General features: G+C 34.8%; 1 protein-coding gene across 7 annotated transcripts in view; it reads left to right on the top strand.

Moving 5' to 3' along the window:
* Positions 1 to 17912, top strand: part of BCAS3 (BCAS3 microtubule associated cell migration factor) — a 562723-nt gene that overhangs the window by 134953 nt on the left and 409858 nt on the right. For all 7 annotated transcript variants that reach the window (XM_014790917.2, XM_004434813.3, XM_014790915.2 and 4 more), the window contains exons 10-11: positions 12359 to 12435; positions 17391 to 17474. In XM_014790917.2, coding sequence (XP_014646403.1) covers positions 12359 to 12435; positions 17391 to 17474 — 161 coding nt within the window. The remainder of the gene's footprint in view (positions 1 to 12358; positions 12436 to 17390; positions 17475 to 17912) is intronic.

The raw sequence follows: 17912 nt of genomic DNA on the forward strand, positions 1-17912 counted from the left end.
AGACCTACATATAAGAAGAATTTTTTTAAAAACCTGCGGTACTGTAGGCTATAAATACAATTTATTTAAAAAATGCTTGTTTTTGTTCCTTGATGATATTTGCAGCTTTCCTGGAGGAGTATTTTGCAATAGAATAATTTGTTTGTGGAATGTCCTGCCTTGCAATCAACTTGCAGATTTTTCTGTCTGGCAGTAAAGAAAAAAAAGTAAATATGTAAAGCTTTTGAATAAATTGGCACAATCAATATAGAAACTGGCACATTTTCAAAAAAAGCAATTAAATTTTATATTTTTCTGTGATTTTACAATAATTTCTCAATGAAGCCATTTATAGTGAAAATACCTTTAAACAGAAGAAGAGAGACTAAAGTATGTATTGTTCTTAGTTTTCATTCTTACTTGAAATTATGAAGTTCTGGCAGAAAGGTGAATTTTTACTTCCTTAAAATGGTTAAATGTACCTTTGATTTTCAGTAATTTTGCTTATTTGATAAACATGTAGTCATTTAGTGGTATAGCTAAAATATTGTATTTTGTTAAATTACTAACTCCACAGAAATACCATTTCATCTCCTATGAATGTCATTTTTTAAAAAAGTTTTATTTTGGGAAATATATATGATTATTTAAAGAAAGTAGTAATAACAAACCACCGTGTACTTATCATCTAGTTTCAGCAATCATCAACTCATGGACAATCTTTTTCATTTATACCCTTCCCCAATTATTTTGAAGCATAACCCAGACGTTATAGAATTTAATCTGCACATACTATTGTCTATATCTAAATGATAAGAACTTACAAAATCATGTTTTATGTATTGCCGAATGATCATATAATTTATCTTCTAAACTGAAGTCTTTTGATTTGAATAAATGTGACATTTGATTTAACTCTGGTCAACAAGTGTAAACTAGAAATGTCCTGGGACAACAGGGCCATGGAGTCGTTTTGTACATTTCCTACCAACTGAACTCCCAAGGTTTTTGGCATACAAAAACTTTCTTTATCAAAATCCAATATCCTTGCTGAATCTTTGTTTCTGTAACTCATTTTCATGCTGCTTGTTTTACATTTCCTTTCAACCACTCGCTATTCTCGCTTCTTTGCAGATGTTGCCTTGTTTTCCTGCTTGAAATGGTCTTTCGCTGGAACCCTCTCTCCCCACAATGTCTTAATTCTGCGTCTTTATAGGCCCAGTGTAGATATTGGTTCTTATATGAAATATTTCCTGACCCCCGTAGCATAAAGCAGCCTCTCCTTTTCTAAATCCCCAAAGATACCAATTCCCAAAGTCTGTCCACAGAACACTAGACCTTCAACAAGCTGTGCAAATCAGGATGGCCTGGCCAAATATACTTAGGAAATGCTGCCTTCTATTGGAGAATGGCAATGGTGATTAGCATTTTAATCTGTTTAATTTTATTTACTACATTTCTATATTGCCCAGATTGATTTGACCTCTTATGTTACCCAACACCTTTTGGGAAGGCTTTTATAACATCAAATCTCTGCCTCTGTTAAAATACTTTCTATCTCGTTGTATGCGTTTTCTGTCTACTTGTTCTGTCTTTCCCACTAGACAATAATCTCTTTGAGATCAAAGTTATTCAGCTTTATTTGGATTAAGGAAGTAAGGTCCATCATGGAAAGTATAATATATCCATTATGTTCTAGCTAACTTAAAAATATCACTGATGTTTATTTTTGCTTCTTGTAATAAGAAAACTCAGTTCACTAAAGATGAAAACATTTATCACGACTATTTTCTGGTTTCAAAGCATCAGTGGTACTTTTCCAAGTCGTTTAGTTAGCCATAATGCTTGAGAATGTAATGCAATTCCATCAAAAGTTATCAGTTGAGGAAAAAAATTATTCATATAGGATCAGTACTGATCTCTAGGGAAAATGATATAGGTCTGAGCTGAAAATTAACAAGTAAGTGTTTGGTGGATATTTAAAGGAATGAATATATGTATGCATATATGAGCGAAGTTTCTCTCTTATGTATCATGTTGGAGTAAATCCAGAAATTTTCTAAAGTGAATTTATTTGAAAATTATATCTTTATAGTCATTAACTCTTGAGTATCTCTCCAGTATCTGAGTATTTTTTCCCCTTTTGGAGTAGGAGCTTCTTTTTTATGAGCTTTTAGCAAGCTCAAAATATCAATTAAGTTTGATAAAAGTGAATGGGAGATTGAGTTATTACTCTTTCTTAATGCCTTTGTTTTTTCTTTTTTTAGTACATATCCTTTTGGAACGTCTTTGCCGTGTATTTTTAAATGCTTCCCTCCACATTACTGGACCCAATGAATAATCAAAACAAATATTATTATTATTATTTTTTTTTTTTTAAAGATTTTATTTATTTATTTTTTCCCCCAAAGCCCCAGTAGATAGTTGTATGTCATAGTTGCACATCCTTCTAGTTGCTGTATGTGGGACGCGGCCTCAGCATGGCCGGAGAAGCAGCGCGTCGGTGCGAGCCCGGGATCCGAACCCGGGTCGCCAGCAGTGGAGCGCGCTCACTTAACCACTAAGCCACGGGGCCGGCCCAAAACAAATATTATTAAAGTATTAGTCTCTCTTGCATTCTGTGAATTGTTCACGATAGGAAGAAGACATCTGGAAGGATCAACAGTGTTTCTGGTATTGCAGTCAGGTGCTTTATAAGTGGCATGCAGCTTATAAGTAAGTCCTGGTCAAGTGGCTTGAGGCCCCCAGTAGTGAATTTTCAGTAATTCCTGATCCATTAGGATTATCACTTATTCTCTCAGAGTAGTGTTTGTAAAATGGCTGTCATGGTTTGGGGATGCCATACAGTCTATTTAGTCTGTATTTCATTAAAGCTGAAATGTATGATACTTAAAATATTGAAAAATGGGGTAGTATAGTCAGTCATGTGTCACTTAACAATAGGGATACATTCTGAGAAATGCGTCATTAGGCGATGTCGTCATTGTGAGAACATCATAGAGTGTTCTAAAGGAGAACAAAATTTGCACCTGAAAATGTGTCTCTTTAACATGAGGATTATTTTAGGCTGATTATTTATTTTTGTGTGTGTGTGATTTATTTATTTTTTTCCCCCCAAAGCCCCAGTAGATAGTTGTATGTCATAGCTGCACATCCTTCTAGTTGCTGTATGTGGGACGCGGCCTCAGCATGGCCGGAGAAGTGGTGCGTCGGTGCGCGCCCGGGATCCGAACCCGGGCCGCCAGCAGCGGAGCGTGCGCACTTAACTGCTAAGCCATGGGGCCAGCGCTAGGCTGATTATTTTTAAGAAACAAAAGACTCAGAAGGTTTTTCTTGTTACTGCCCCCTTAACTGCCTAAAAGAATTCAGGTTAAAAAAACCTGTCTTAGGAAGTGAGCTATTACCTTAGCATAACGTGACCTATGTGGTAGACAGCGAGGAACCTAGAAAACCTGTTTGTTGGGCTCCCCTCTGTGTTCTTGTGTTTCTGTGTGCCCAAACACTTGTTTTCCACATGTTTGCTCCTTTTCACCTACCTGTGAATTGCCTTCCTTCCCTTTGAAGTCCCTGACTCTCCCCACCCCCAACAATTCTTTTGTCTTTAGCTGAGGATGGTATTTAAGGTGAGGGCTTCAGCCGTTTTGGTAAGTTACTTTTTCTGGGTTTCTCCCATGTATACATGTTATTAAACTTTTGTTTATTTTTCTTCTGTTTATCTGTCTCATGTCAATTTAATTCGTAGACCAGCCAGAAGAACGTGGAAGGGTAGAGAAAATTTCTTCCTCCCCTACAGTACTTATGCAAACCTAGATGGTATAGCCTACTACACACCTAGGCTATATGGTGCTAGTCTTATGGGACCACTGTTGTATATGCAGTCTATCATTGACCAAAATGTCATTATGTGGCACATGACTATATAAATGTACAACTGTCGTTTCTGGGGATAAATGATGGAATAAGTGTAATGAACTGTGTATTAAAACCCAGTGATATATTTTGATGACAGATGTTTAGTATAGTTGTCAGAAGGTGGGATAGTGCCTAACCTTGGGAGACTAGGACTGGAAGAGGGTGTGAGAGGGAGCTTTTGGGATTCTGTGATGTTCTATTTTCTGTTTTGGATGCTGCTTATATATGTGTATATGTTTACTTTGTTGATTTGGGTACTTCTATGTGTATGTTGTATTTAAATACATAGTTTACATTTAAAAAGTTCAGAGGAGCTGGCCTCATGGCGTAGTGGTTAAGTTTGGCGCGTTCCGCTTTGGCGGCCCAGGTTTGCAGGTTTGGATCCTGGGTGTGGACCTACACCACTCATCAGCCACACTGTGGCAGCAACCCACATAGAAAGTAGAGGAAGATTGGCAACAGATGTTAGCTCAGGGCTAATCTTCCTCAGCAAAAAAAATACAAAGTTCAGAAAGCATCAACAGCAACAAAAGTTTGTGATTTCTCTCCTCATACTCTGAATACTGTTTATTGTAGAATTTCACAAGTCTGCCCAACCTCTTCATCTGTGAATACCCTGACTAATAATAGTAATATATCTCATTTCATACTTCCATTAAGAAGTGTTTCATTCCTAGTTACATGTTATTTTACTTAACTCCAAAACCCTAGAGAACAGATTTATGTGAGTGATGTTAGGTTGGTAAGATTGACGATATTTGGCAAATATGTGTATGAAGGAATTTAGCTTCTTTTCTTTGAAATACAGCTTCACCTAAAGTAATTTATATCAACATTTCAAACAAAATTTAGCATGACCTAATATTTAAAATCAAGGGAAAAATGGAGCCATTTCCTAACTTGCAAGAAGCTTACTTTCCTCTAATCTCTGGATCTTCTCTCCCATTCCTTTACACAGACTGAAATTTTTGGCTGGTGGAAGGAGGCATGGTATAGATTATATGTGCATCTCTCAATTTGGGTTATTCCATGCATATAAGCCAGTTTTGCCTAGGGCACTGAGAAGATGCAGGATATAGGGATTGGAAGACAGGGGAGCCAGTGGGCATACTGAGAATAGCATTTGTGGTAGTCCATTTTGCCATGCCACATAGTTTTTTTCCATTGATTGATTTCTAGTTCTTAAAGAAGTAGGACCAAATCACACGTAGAATGACAAATTCTTCACCTAATGAGAATATTGTTTTGATCATGCAAGCATTTAATTTCTAAAATAGTTTGAAAAGGTCTTGTATAATACAATTGTGAGTGCCTTAGTTATGTATGAATACAATGATGGGACTGTAAAATAAGTAGAGACAGCTGTGTCCATCAGAGAAAGCGTCATGGGAATTTGTACCAAAGGGTGGAAGGATGAGGTAAAGAGAGCTGACAGAGAACTGGAAAGGGAATGCAGCCAATATGATGAGAAAGGAGACCCCTTTGTATTTGGCTGTACGGAAAAGGTGGCCTTGAGCAGCTGTTTGATGTGGAAATCCAAAACCCATGTATGGTTAAGAAAACAAAAGGCAAAGACTGATAGATGTCATTAACAGTCATTTCCAGTGTGCTTAAATTAAGAGATAGCTATGAAGTCTCCAGAGAGACCAAAGGATTGTATAGAAAGTAACTCTTTCCATTGGCCTCTGTTTTTACTTTGAAAAGGAAAATTTATTGCTTACAATCCTAATGTTATTTCTTAGTGTTAGTATGTGTGTTCTTCATTTATGTTAATGATGAATAACAAATGTAAGGAACGAATTTAAAGAATCTTTAAAATGCAAAATTATTTTCAATTTTGGAAAGAGGAGCTTTCCTTTTTATGTTCAGAAGCAAATTTGTAACAATTATAAGAAGGGATTGGCAGGTTAATGTGAGATCTAAGCCCAGTTCAAGTTAAAAGTCAAATCTATCCCTGTTCTTTTGTGTCCCCATGTGTATATGATGGACTAGGCCACCATGATGTTTTCACAGCTTAGGCAGGTGCCCAGTACATAGCGGACGTTCAGTGAATATGTGTGCAATGAACTAACTTGTGACTTTCCTACTCTCTGCGTGTAATTCCTACCCATTGAATCTTACAATGGCAGTACTCTTAAATTCGTAACGTTTCATATACATGAAAAATAAAGCAAAAACAAATCAGAAGTTTTAAATTCAAAGCTCATGGAACCTTAAGAGTGTCGTTAACCAGCTGTTAGATGGTCAAATAAATCTCTGAAGTGGTATTTAGTATTTTATGTGCTTATGTCTTTCTGGAGAGGGTGTTCATAGATTTTTCTGGACTTCATAGAGTATATGGTCTTTTGTGCCTGGTGTCTTTCTCTGAACATAGATGTAATCATAGTTCATCCATGTTGTAGGATCTATTAGGTTTTATTCTTTTTGTATTCTTTTTCTTTTTTAATGACTTAATTTTTTTAGAGCAGTTTTAGGTTCACAGCAAAATTGAGCAGAAACTACAGAGATTTCCCATATAACTCCATCCCCACACATGCATAGCCTCCTCCATTATTAACGTTATTCACTCGAGTGGTGCATTTGTTACAATGGATGAACCTACATTAACATATCATTATCACCCAGAGTTCATAGTTTACCTTAGGGTTCACTCTTGGTGTTGTACATTATGTGGATTTGGATAAATGTATGATGACATATATCCATCATTGTAATATCATAGAGAGTATTTTCCCTGCCCTAGAAAACCTCTGTGCTCTACCTATTCGTCTCTGCCCTCCCCATTCCCCTTTGTAACTACTGATCTTTTTATTATCTCCATAGTTTTGCGTTTCCTAGAATGTCATATAGTTTGAATCATATAGTATACAGCCTCCTCAGATTAGCTTCTTTCATTTAGTAATATGCATTCAAGTTTCCTCCATGTCACTACCCAGCTTCAAGATTTATTATAAAGCAACAATAATCAAGACAGTATGGTATTGGCAAAAGAATAGAGAAATAGATCAACGGAACAGAATAGAGAGCTCAGAAATAGATCTTTGACAAAGGAACAAAGATAGTACAATGGAGCAAAGATATTCTCTTCAACAAATGGTGCTGGAACAACTGGACATTCACAGGCAAAAAAAATGAATCTAGACATAGCCCATACATCCTTTGCAAAAATTAACTCAAAATGGATTATAAATTTAAATGTAATACACAAAAGTATAAAATTTGTAGAAAATAACATAGGAGAAAACCTAGATGACCTTGGATATGATGATGACTTTTTGGATACAACACCAAAGGCAGAATTTATGAAAGAAATAATTGATAAGATGGACTTCATTAAAATTAGAAAACTTCTGCTCTGCAAAAGACAATGTCAAGAGATTGAGAAGACGAGCCACAGACTGGGAGAAAATATATGTGAGACACATCTAATAAAGCGCTGTTATCCAAAATATACAAAGAACTCTTAAAATTCAACAAGAAGAAAACAACCTGATTAAAAAATTGGCCAAAGACCTTAACAGATACCTCACCAAAGAAGATATACAGATGGCAGATAAGCATATGAAAAGATACTCCACATCATGTGTCATCAGGGAAATTCAAATTAAAACAGCAGTGAGATACCACCACACCCCTATTAGACTGATGAAAATCAAGAACACTGACAGCACCAAATGCTGGCAAAGATGTGTGGAGCAACTAGAACTCTCATACATTGCTGGTGGGAATGCAAAATTGGAGAGTGTTTGGAGAAGAGTTTGGTAGTTTTTTACAAAACTAAATATACTCTTATCATATTATCCATACAATCATACTCCTTGGTATTTACCCAAAGGAACTGAAAACTTATGTCCAATGTAAAAACCTGCCCACAGATGTTGATAGCAGTTTTATTCCCATTGCCAAAACGTGGAAGCAACCAAGATGTTCTTCAGTGGGTAAATGGATGAATAAACTGTGGTATATCAGACAATGGTTATTATAGTCTTCATTTCTTTTTATTGCCGAGTAATATTCCACTGTATGGATAATAGCACATTTTATCTATTCATCAGGTGCTGGACATTTAGTTTGTTTCCATTTTTTGGGCTATTAGGAATAATGCTTTCATGAATGAAAGTTTTTATGATGATATATATTTTCACTTCTCTTAGGTATAGTATTTGTGTGGAAATATGTTTTCATTTCTCACGTGTACGTACCTGGGAGTCAAATTGCTGGGTCACACGATAATTCTATCCTTAACTATTTGAGGAGTTGCTAGGCAGAGTGACTGCACCATTTTACATTCCCACCAGCAGTGTATGAGGGTTCCGGTTTTTCCATCTTCTCGCCAATGATTGTTGTTATCTTTCTTTGATTATAGCCATCCTATTGGTATCTCATGAAGTGGTATCTGATTATAGTTTTGATTTTCATTTCCCTGATGGCTAATGATGTTGAGAATCTTTTCATGTGCTTATTTGTTGTCCAATATCTTCTTTGTCAAATTTTATATTGTTATTTGTCTTTTCATTATTAAGTAGTAATAGTTCTGTTTATATTCTCGATACAAGTCAGTTATCAGATGTATGTTTTGCAAAATTCTCATTCTGTGAGTTGTCTTTTCTGTTTCTTGATGTCCTTTGAAGCACAAAAGTTTTAGTTTTGATGAAGTCCGATTTGTCTGTTTTTTCTTTTATCACTTGTACTTTTGGTGTCATACGTAAGAAAGCATTGCATAATCTAAGGTTATGAAGATTTAACCTCTTTACTTTTAACTTTTTCATTTAAGTTTTTGACTTATTTCATGTTAAGTTTTGTATGCTGTGTGAGGTCAGGGTTTAGTTTCATTCTTTTGCCTATGGATATCCAGTTAACCCTTCATCATTTGTTGAAAAGACTGTTTTTCCTCATTGACTTGTCTTGGTACCCTTGTTGAAAGACAATCCGACCTTAAATGCAGACATCTGTTTTTTTCAAAAAGATCTGAAATCTTTTGAATTGTTCTTACTGAGAAAGATAAGGCAGAATGTTACAAAGAGTAGTTAAATCCTTTATTTTTCAAAATAAGTTCAGGTCACCTCCCCGTTAGGACCAACTTTCTGGGAAGATGACATCTAAAATTGCCTGCATCTCATGTGCCTTTTAAATTACGTCTTTAGAATGGAAGAATCTTCATTCAGTGTGCTTTTCTTGGATTTTACCTTTATTTAAATTTGGAAATCTGAGTTTTTTAATGTCCAGTTGTCTTTTACTTTGTTCACAAACATTATAAACATGTTAGAATTAGTCCTGGTATTATGGAAGTTTGGGTTTTTTTTCCTTCACTTGTTTTCAAAGTTTAGCTGGAGGCAATGGTTAATCTTTAAAGGAGTCATGCTTATAAAGTGGGGATAGTGCTGAGTGGCCAATGTTCTGCTGATTCCAGCTGTAAAATGTTTTTTGAAGAGCAGAAAAACAGTTTGTTTTCATTCCAATACACTGTAATTCTTGAGGTCCACTGAGTTTCTAAAAACATTGACTCAAAAAGTGAAGTGAAGAATTGTAAACTACTTTTTTCTTTAGTATCCTTTAGTATTTGGAAAGGAGAATATACTTATTAGGATCTTTTGCAGCAAAATGGTTATCAGAATTGATTGAGAGTTAGATTATGTGACTTTAAAGTTCAGGAGATTAGCTACCTTAATTTAATGCTGCGTTTCACAGCTATTTATTTCTGTTTTCCAGTTGGTTCCTTTTTTTCATCACTTTTTACAAGGGGGAAACGTTCTTATAGAGTATATTTATACTCATTTCTCCAGCTCTGAAAATATCTATGGAATATGTGTTGCACATATATGAAAGTACATTTTTGTATGAATAAGATTAGTTTACTCAATGGGAGTGTAATAATGAAATCTATTACATAAATATTGCAAAATATATGTTAAAGTGTGTTGTCTTTGTACTATTTTAGTGGGCCTTTCTCCTGTGTATGTATCCATGGTATGGGTTCATAATATGCATTCACTGGATATAATAATGTCACAGTTACCCAGAAGTCAATTTTCCAAAACCCCAAAACATCCCAAACACACCTCTTCAAACGTTGAAGTGAACAAAAAGTTTTTTTAAATGATGAGCAGAAAAAAAAAAGCTTATACCTTTTCTTTCATATGACATATGGGCTTTCTCTTAGGGTCATTATCTTCTTTGTAAGTTCTTTATCTTCTTTAAAAATGAAAACTCAAAGTAGATGGTAGTAGGGCCGGCCCTGTGGCTTAACGGTTAAGTGCGTGCGCTCGGCTGCCGGCGGCCCGGGTTCGGATCCCGGGTGTGAACCGACGCACCGCTCCTCCCACCATGCTGAGGCTGCGTCCCACATACAGCAACTAGAAGGATGTGCAGCTATGACAGACAACTATCTACTGGGGCTTTGGGGGAAAAATAAATAAATAAAATCTTTAAAAAAAAAAAAAAAGTAGATGGTAGTTGAAAGAGCTGAAATGAAAACTATTGTGTAATGGAAGCAACAGCAATGTGTGCTTCTAGTGCTGGTGAAACAGCAACGCTAACATTTCAGAGTGATGACCATTGCTACTCAAAAGGCTTTCTGAATTTAGGGAAGCATGTAATATACATTCAAGAAAGATTTCTATTAAAAAATGGCTTTATTTTTTTTTTCCCCCAAAGCCCCGGTAGATAGGTGTGTGTCATAGTTGCACATCCTTCTAGTTGCTGTATGTGGGACGCGGCCTCAGCATGGCCCGAGAAGCGGTGCGTCGGTGCGTGCCCGGGATCTGAACCCAGGCCACCAGTAGCGGAGTGCGCGCATTTAACCGCTAAGCTACGGGGCCGGCCCTAAAAAATGGCTTTAAAATGAAATCTGGCTCTTAGCCGAACACACTATCTGAATATTTGAAAATTTTTCTTGTGTAGATGACTTTTTTGCCAGTGCCTTATAAGTATGCTTTGATTAATTTAAGTGCATTGTTTAAATTATTTAAACATCTTTATTAAGCTATTTTTCAGATATTATTCTAGGCAGGGGAGATTCAGCAGTGAACAAAACAGACACAAATTCTTGACCTTACATATTCCTCTAGTCAAGAGGGAAGAAGATAGAAAATAAACAAACAAAAAAATAAATAAATATATCACAGAACATATAAGTTTTTATTTTTGACAGTAAATGTCAAAGTAGTTAATTATTGTTCTTTTTCTTATTAATAAGTATGCTTTTGAATAAAAGACTGTCATACATTGATGACAATAACATAGACTGGGACTTTCAGCTGGGTAGGGTATTGTCAGGTGTGCAGTTTACAATTCAGATCATGCTATTTTTTGCTATTATGCTTATGTGTTTCATGTAATTTAGCTATTTTTTGCCATGGCTTCCCATGACAAAGTTTATTGGTTATTGTTATAAAATTTTGTCTGTCTCATGATTGTATAAATTTAGATTCCAAATCTAGACCGAAAGTATGAACTAGATAACCTCAGTTTGATCCTCTTGTGTACATTTTAGAGAAAAACATTTGTGAAAATATTAACCAGATACTTGTGGAGTGATAAACCAGGAGTTCTTTAGGTTAGGCCTTTTGTGTTCTTTGATTCTCCAGTCTTCTTTGAGTAGTCCCTTTAAAGCAGTTTTGTGAGACAGTGGAATTTATTTTGCATAGTTGACAGATGAGGGTGTTAGACTCAGGGACCTTATTGTCATAGCCAAGAGGGGAGAGGCTGTAGGATGACTGACATCTTGACTGAACTGTGTTGTGTCTTGGTTAGTAGAGTTCAGGAAGATGGCCTTGACGTTTCTTTGCATGGATGGTATCCACCACTGTTAGGAATATTTATTCTTGTTGAAAGGAGAGAACTGCAAAATAATCCTTCCTACTAGTTTGTTATTGGCTGGGCTGAAAGTAAGAAAAATGAAGTTGAGTACTTAATGTGAACACATAGGGTTATGTAAATTAGTTCCCCAACATTTTTCTACTGAGGCACACTTTGTGGATTACTTCTCATTGGCTCCATACTTAAGTGCTTGTTTTTTTTTCCTACCATGGTATTGTCATTTCCTTTTAGATGTATGTCTTCTTTATCTTCTGACCTTAAATTCTTGAACCAATTGTATCCTTTCTCTTTCCTCTCTAAACATTCTTGTTTGACTTATGAAGTTGTAGACTTATGAACTTAAAATGTTCCTCTTAGCTTCTTGTTCTAGGAATAACTGCATAAAATGCCCAATTTTTCTAAAAGTGATTACCAGTTCTTCCCAGATTTGTCTCTTATTGGAACAGAGTCAAAACCAAAAGGAAACTGTAGAGGAGAAAAAAATGAACCTCATTTAGCTATTAAAATAATGACTAATATTATGGGAATTTAATGTGAGACTTGAAAAAAGAAAAGCATTTGATTATTTTGTTCTTGTGGCATCAAAATATGATGCACAATGGGAAATTTATTACAAAATTTCTCAATATTGCCATTTGAAATTTTTCAGGCTGCTATCCTTGTCCAGGGCCCAACATGAATCCTGTTGCTCTTGGGAGCCGCTGGCTGGCTTATGCAGAAAACAAGGTAAGGCATGGCCCGTATTTTGATTATTTGTAATGGAGCAAGTGTTGAAGAATTTTCCAAAGGTGATTACTGACCAATAACTTATGGTTTAACTTACTAGTTTGCTTTGTTTGGTTTGGTGTTGGTTTTAATTGGGCACCCAGTAATTGTCCTATCTCCTTTCTTGTATGGAATCAGTATTTGGGCTCAACTATAATTTTCTAGGCTTAGTTTTATATGGAGAACTTTACTCCATTAATCTTAGAGCACAGCATTGATATTACCACAGTAGTTCCTGTGGAGCTAGAAATCAGGAGGCAGGAATGACTTCTGTTTTTATTGGTAGATTGGAAACCTGAGGCATAGAATAATTTAATTGACTTTAGCTATATGCCTACAACTAAATCTAAACAAGGATTCAGCCATTTGTCTTAACAGTTAAATCAAAGATGTTCACATTTTGTTGAATTTTCCAGTTATTTATCAATTTCATTTATCTAGTAAGGTCATCATAGTGAATGAACATATTATGTTTATACACTGAAAGTTTTATTTATGTCCAATTCAAATCAAAAGGCAAATTTGAATTTTCAGAAAGAAAAAGTGAAATCCTTTTTAAGCCATTTAGTGCCCTGCATGTGAATATAGAATGAAATCTAAAAAACACTACAGATCTAAAATAAGATTTTCATTTTTTGTTTCATTTTTGCTTGTTTGTATAGTTATTGTGTATTGAGAATAATTTGAAATAATGTTTAGTGAAGAGTTCTTAGCACAAGTCTGGATATGGTAAGTACAGTTATTATTTGTTGAAACCACAGAGGACGTAAATCCCTAGCCTCTGGAATTCACAAAATCCGGAAACTACTAAAGAAAGTTATTTTTCTAGATGAATTCTTTGATGCTTTTTCCAAAATTCTGTCTGCTACAGGTAGATATTTTGCATCTTACTGAATGCCGTATTGATGCTCCATCCTGTTCTTTCTTTTGATTTCTTGATTCTCTTTTCAAAAAAGACAAGAGGCATACAATTCACTGCGGTGACGTAATGGTATCTTCTAATGTTTACACCTGTAATAGATTTCCTTGAGTACTGGAGACATCCAAGAAGATGCATAAATTGTCCTTTGGCTCTTGTAGATGTATTCTCACGTGGTAAACTACCCATTTAGAATTGTAGGTGTTATACAAATAGTTACATATTGTTTTCTAGCAGAAGGAGCTCCCTTCATAGATGCATAGCCTGGATGTATGCCACTTGTCTTGCCTTTGTGGAGATATGTGTCAATAATATCTAGTGTTACATACAGAGACCAGAAAGTTTAAAGAGTTTACTAATCAGATGGTTGTACCATCCTTTGGAAGAATTATTTCCAGATAAATGTCTTTCCATAGTATTTACATAAGAGCTAGTGTTAATTAACAGTTTCTGATTGTTTTGGCTTTTGGGCGGAGTGTGGAATTGCAAAATTTAAATTTTGAAGTAACAGTCTCTTTAGTGAAAATGCTCTTTAACAAAAATTTTAAGTAAGAGGCCAAATATCTTGATTGGGTTTGTTTTTCAATGCCCCTTTTTAATATACTTTTAACTCGGAAAACTTACAGAAAACTTGCAAGAATCAATATAGTACAAATAGCACAAAGCACACTCATGTACCCTTTACTCAGATTGACCTCTGAACCACTTCAGAGTAAGTTGCATGTATCACATTACCCCTAAATTCTTAAGTTATCGGCCAATTTAATATTGATAAAGTACTTTTATCTAATTTACAATCCATATACCAGTTTTGTTAATTAACCATATCATGTCATTTGTAGAAATTTTTTTTTCCTGTAGTGGAGGATCCAATCTAGGATCAGATATGATATTTTGTTGGAATGTCTCTTTCGACTCTTTTCATATAGAACGTTACACAGTCTTCCTTCGTCTTTTACAACATTGATAATTTTGTACAATGCAACCCCCTATCTCTACCCTCTACTCTTTTTTTTTTAATAGGATGATTTTTGAGTTTTTGATGTTTTCTCTTGATTATATTCAGGTTATGTATTTCTGGCTGGAATACTACATGAGGATTGTTCTGTGCTTCTCACGGCATCACATCTGGAGGCACATGATATACATCTGTCCTTTATTGGTGATGCTAATTTTGTTAAGGTCTTGTCCAATTTCTGCACTGAATAATCACTATTTTTTCCCCTTGTAACTAGTAAGTAATTTGGAAAGACTGTGCACATATCCTGCTTTTCATCAACATTTTAGCCTAATTTTAGCATCCATTGATGATTCTTGCCTAAACCAGTCTTTACTAAGAGGATTGCAAAATAATGATTTTCCACCTTCACTCTCTACTTTTACCAGTAAGCACTTGACTTGCTATTATAATCAAGAACTTTCCCTTCTTTTCTATTTTTCTATATCTACATTTTTGACATGGACTTACGGATTTCTGTTTTTTCAATGGCTTTTCATTTTTTTTCTGTCTTTATTTTGTTTTTAAATTGTCCCAGAGCTGATCAGTGAGAGCCCCTTTAGGCTGGTTCTTGTGATGTTGTGACATGCCTTCCTCAAAATTTTTTTTTTTTTTTTTACTATTTCCGTACTTGCTATCGTAAAACATGTCCAAGTTCATCTTGTACTTGCCCTGTTTCAGCCCTGGAGATCTGCTACTTCTGATTCTCCTGGTTCCTTTTAGTGGGCAATAGTATTAGATAGTAAGCTTTGTCTGGTAGGTGTGCTCATTGTTACTGGGATGTTTTTGCTTCTAGACCCTTTCAATGAAGAAAGTTTGGAAATGTATGCATATTATATATACACATACACTTCTATATACACATAAATACTACACATATATATATATATACACACACACATTATATATATACTTGTGTACCTATATATACACATATACACATACATGTTTTGGAAATGAAGAATTTACATTGATCCTTCCACAGGATTCTTTCTTTTCATCCCCATTTCCTATTTAATATGTACCGTGTTTTTGCATAGGAGGCCCTGACATCAGCACATTCACTTCATTTGTTCAATCCTATAATACAGAAAGTAGTGGCAGAATTGCTTGCTCATACCACTACAAAAATCAAACCAAATAAAAAGAGTTCAGGATTTTCTTGCAATTCTCTTCTGTCCCATCTGTGCCTAAAACTGAAGGTGTGCAGTCAAATGCTGTATTCATACATTATTTTGATTAGTTTGTCCTCATTGCTCTCTTTTTGCCTTCCTTTATTGTTGTTAAAGTTTTCATTTGAAACATAATGCATTTGGTTTTATATTTGTTTTATTTTTATGCATATATATTTCATTATATGTTATATATATTTCCCTTTATTTTCCGAAAGATAATGTAATATATATGCTATTTTATACATTGCTTTTTTCACTTACCAATATTTCCTGGAAATTAGTCCATTTGATAGAGTTTTGCGCTACAGGAATTTTTGATTTATCTTTAATTTTGATGAACTGAGATGCAAATGTCATTTTCTAATGAGTCTAAGTTTTAAACAAAAGTTTCTGTCTTAGTTATGTTTATGTAAAAATGCTGATGCAGTTTTAGTTGAATTGAGAAAGTAATAGTATTGCTTTTTTCACATATTTATCCTTGATTATTTTAATTACCTGAAGCAGTGTAAAGATGATAGTATTTCTAAGATAACATCTTGTCTTGCACGTGCAGCAGAAGGCAGCAGGGGGATAATTTGCATAACTCTTTGAATGTGTGTTTGTGAATGAATGAGTGAGTGAGTGATTGAGAGAGATTATTTTTATTAGTGAAAATGCACTTTTCAAACTCCCTATTTTCCCCTATGTGAAACTACCTTTGTTGATCCTATGCCATTCGGAAAATTCCTCACCACTGACCTTGAAATCTACTTAAGCAACCCTTCAGTGTGGCAGCTTGACATCTCATATCTGACTTACAGATATTCCATTATAGCATATTATCATTATTGGACGGATTGTCTTTTAATTCCATGTCAGTGATGGAAAAAATTTTGATTTTAGAATAAAAAATGAAAGATTTACGTATTAATTTTTATCAAATGACCTGGTTTTAAATTATACAAGGCATTTTTTTTTTATGTTTTGGGAGAGGTAGATTTTTTTTCTGAATTCTATAGGCTTTTAATAGTTTATATCACAATAGAGCTGTTCTAATACTCTACTGACGTTTTATTTTAAAAAAATTTTAAATGTAAAAGTCTGGCTAATGATTTTTTTTTAAACTAAATTTAGGAAATGTAGGAGCAGTGGAGAATTTAATCCTGGTTTCTTGCTCAGCACATGAGAGAATCATGCGTGTCAAACTAGTGACTCACTTTGACAATTGGCAGGTTGATTTATTTATGTCAGGCATGAATAAGGGCATGTCTTTTTCATTCTAATGGTGAAACTAGTAAGCCCTCTGAAGTGGACAGCTACTATATGTGTCATAGTTATTTTATGCATAATTTGTACCACTTTTCCACTGACACAATTGAAAATGGAAATATGGCAAATTCTTTTGTGTATTTTGTTTCCTTTTACAATCTTTATGTAGGAATTAAGAGGACAAAACCTCCAATTTGCTAGCATGTTAAATATTTAATGTTAGGAAGTCATGTCTAAATCCTTTGATTATGTTTTTAAAATTTATTTGTGGAAAGGCTGCCAGATCCCAAATCCTACCATTTCAGAGTTTATGAATTCTTAAAGACTGTTCATCTTGTAATTAAAAATCGTATTTGAGCACGAAACTGCCTGAGTGGCACCAACAGATTATAAAAAGGGGAAAAAGTGTCTCAGCAGGGCTTTTAGCTGTTTGTCTGCAATACACTAATGCAAACATTCCCACCTACCACCATCATTATGCATGGTAAATAAGCTCTATCCTAATAGCCTGTAGAGTTAAACAGTTTAATAGAAATGACTTTCTGGTTTCTCTCTCTCTCTGTCTCTCTTTTTCCAGTTGATTCGATGTCATCAGTCCCGTGGTGGAGCCTGTGGAGACAACATTCAGTCTTATACTGCCACAGTCATTAGTGCGGCTAAAGTGAGTATCCGGTAGTCTCTGAGGCTTGTGATTATGTGCAGTAATTATCAAGTTTCTCTCCTGTATTGTATTGAGATTGTCCCTTCCCTTTCCATTCACAAATGTGGGATAAACTTAAGAAATCAGTCAGAATTATTTTGTCACTCATGAGAATTCGTGACTAAATGATTAGGTATTTAATCTCTTAAGATTCATAAATAATATTTTATATTGTAATGATTATAGGGTTTGTATTTATCCAATTTTAAATATTTAAGTCGGTTATTGAGATTCAAGTCTGTTATCTAATTAATACCACTTTCAAAAGAAGGTTTACATGGTTTAAGTAGTGACTTCTGGTTTCTTTTTCTGTGATTTGCATTGTTCTACCTATACTGACAGCCCTTTGCATCTTTGGACATTTATGAATCTTCTTGACATAAAAAGAATATTATTCCT

The sequence above is a fragment of the Ceratotherium simum genome, chromosome 16, assembly GCF_057802395.1.
Source record: "Ceratotherium simum simum isolate JZ-2026a chromosome 16, ASM5780239v1, whole genome shotgun sequence".
NCBI lineage: Eukaryota > Metazoa > Chordata > Mammalia > Perissodactyla > Rhinocerotidae > Ceratotherium > Ceratotherium simum.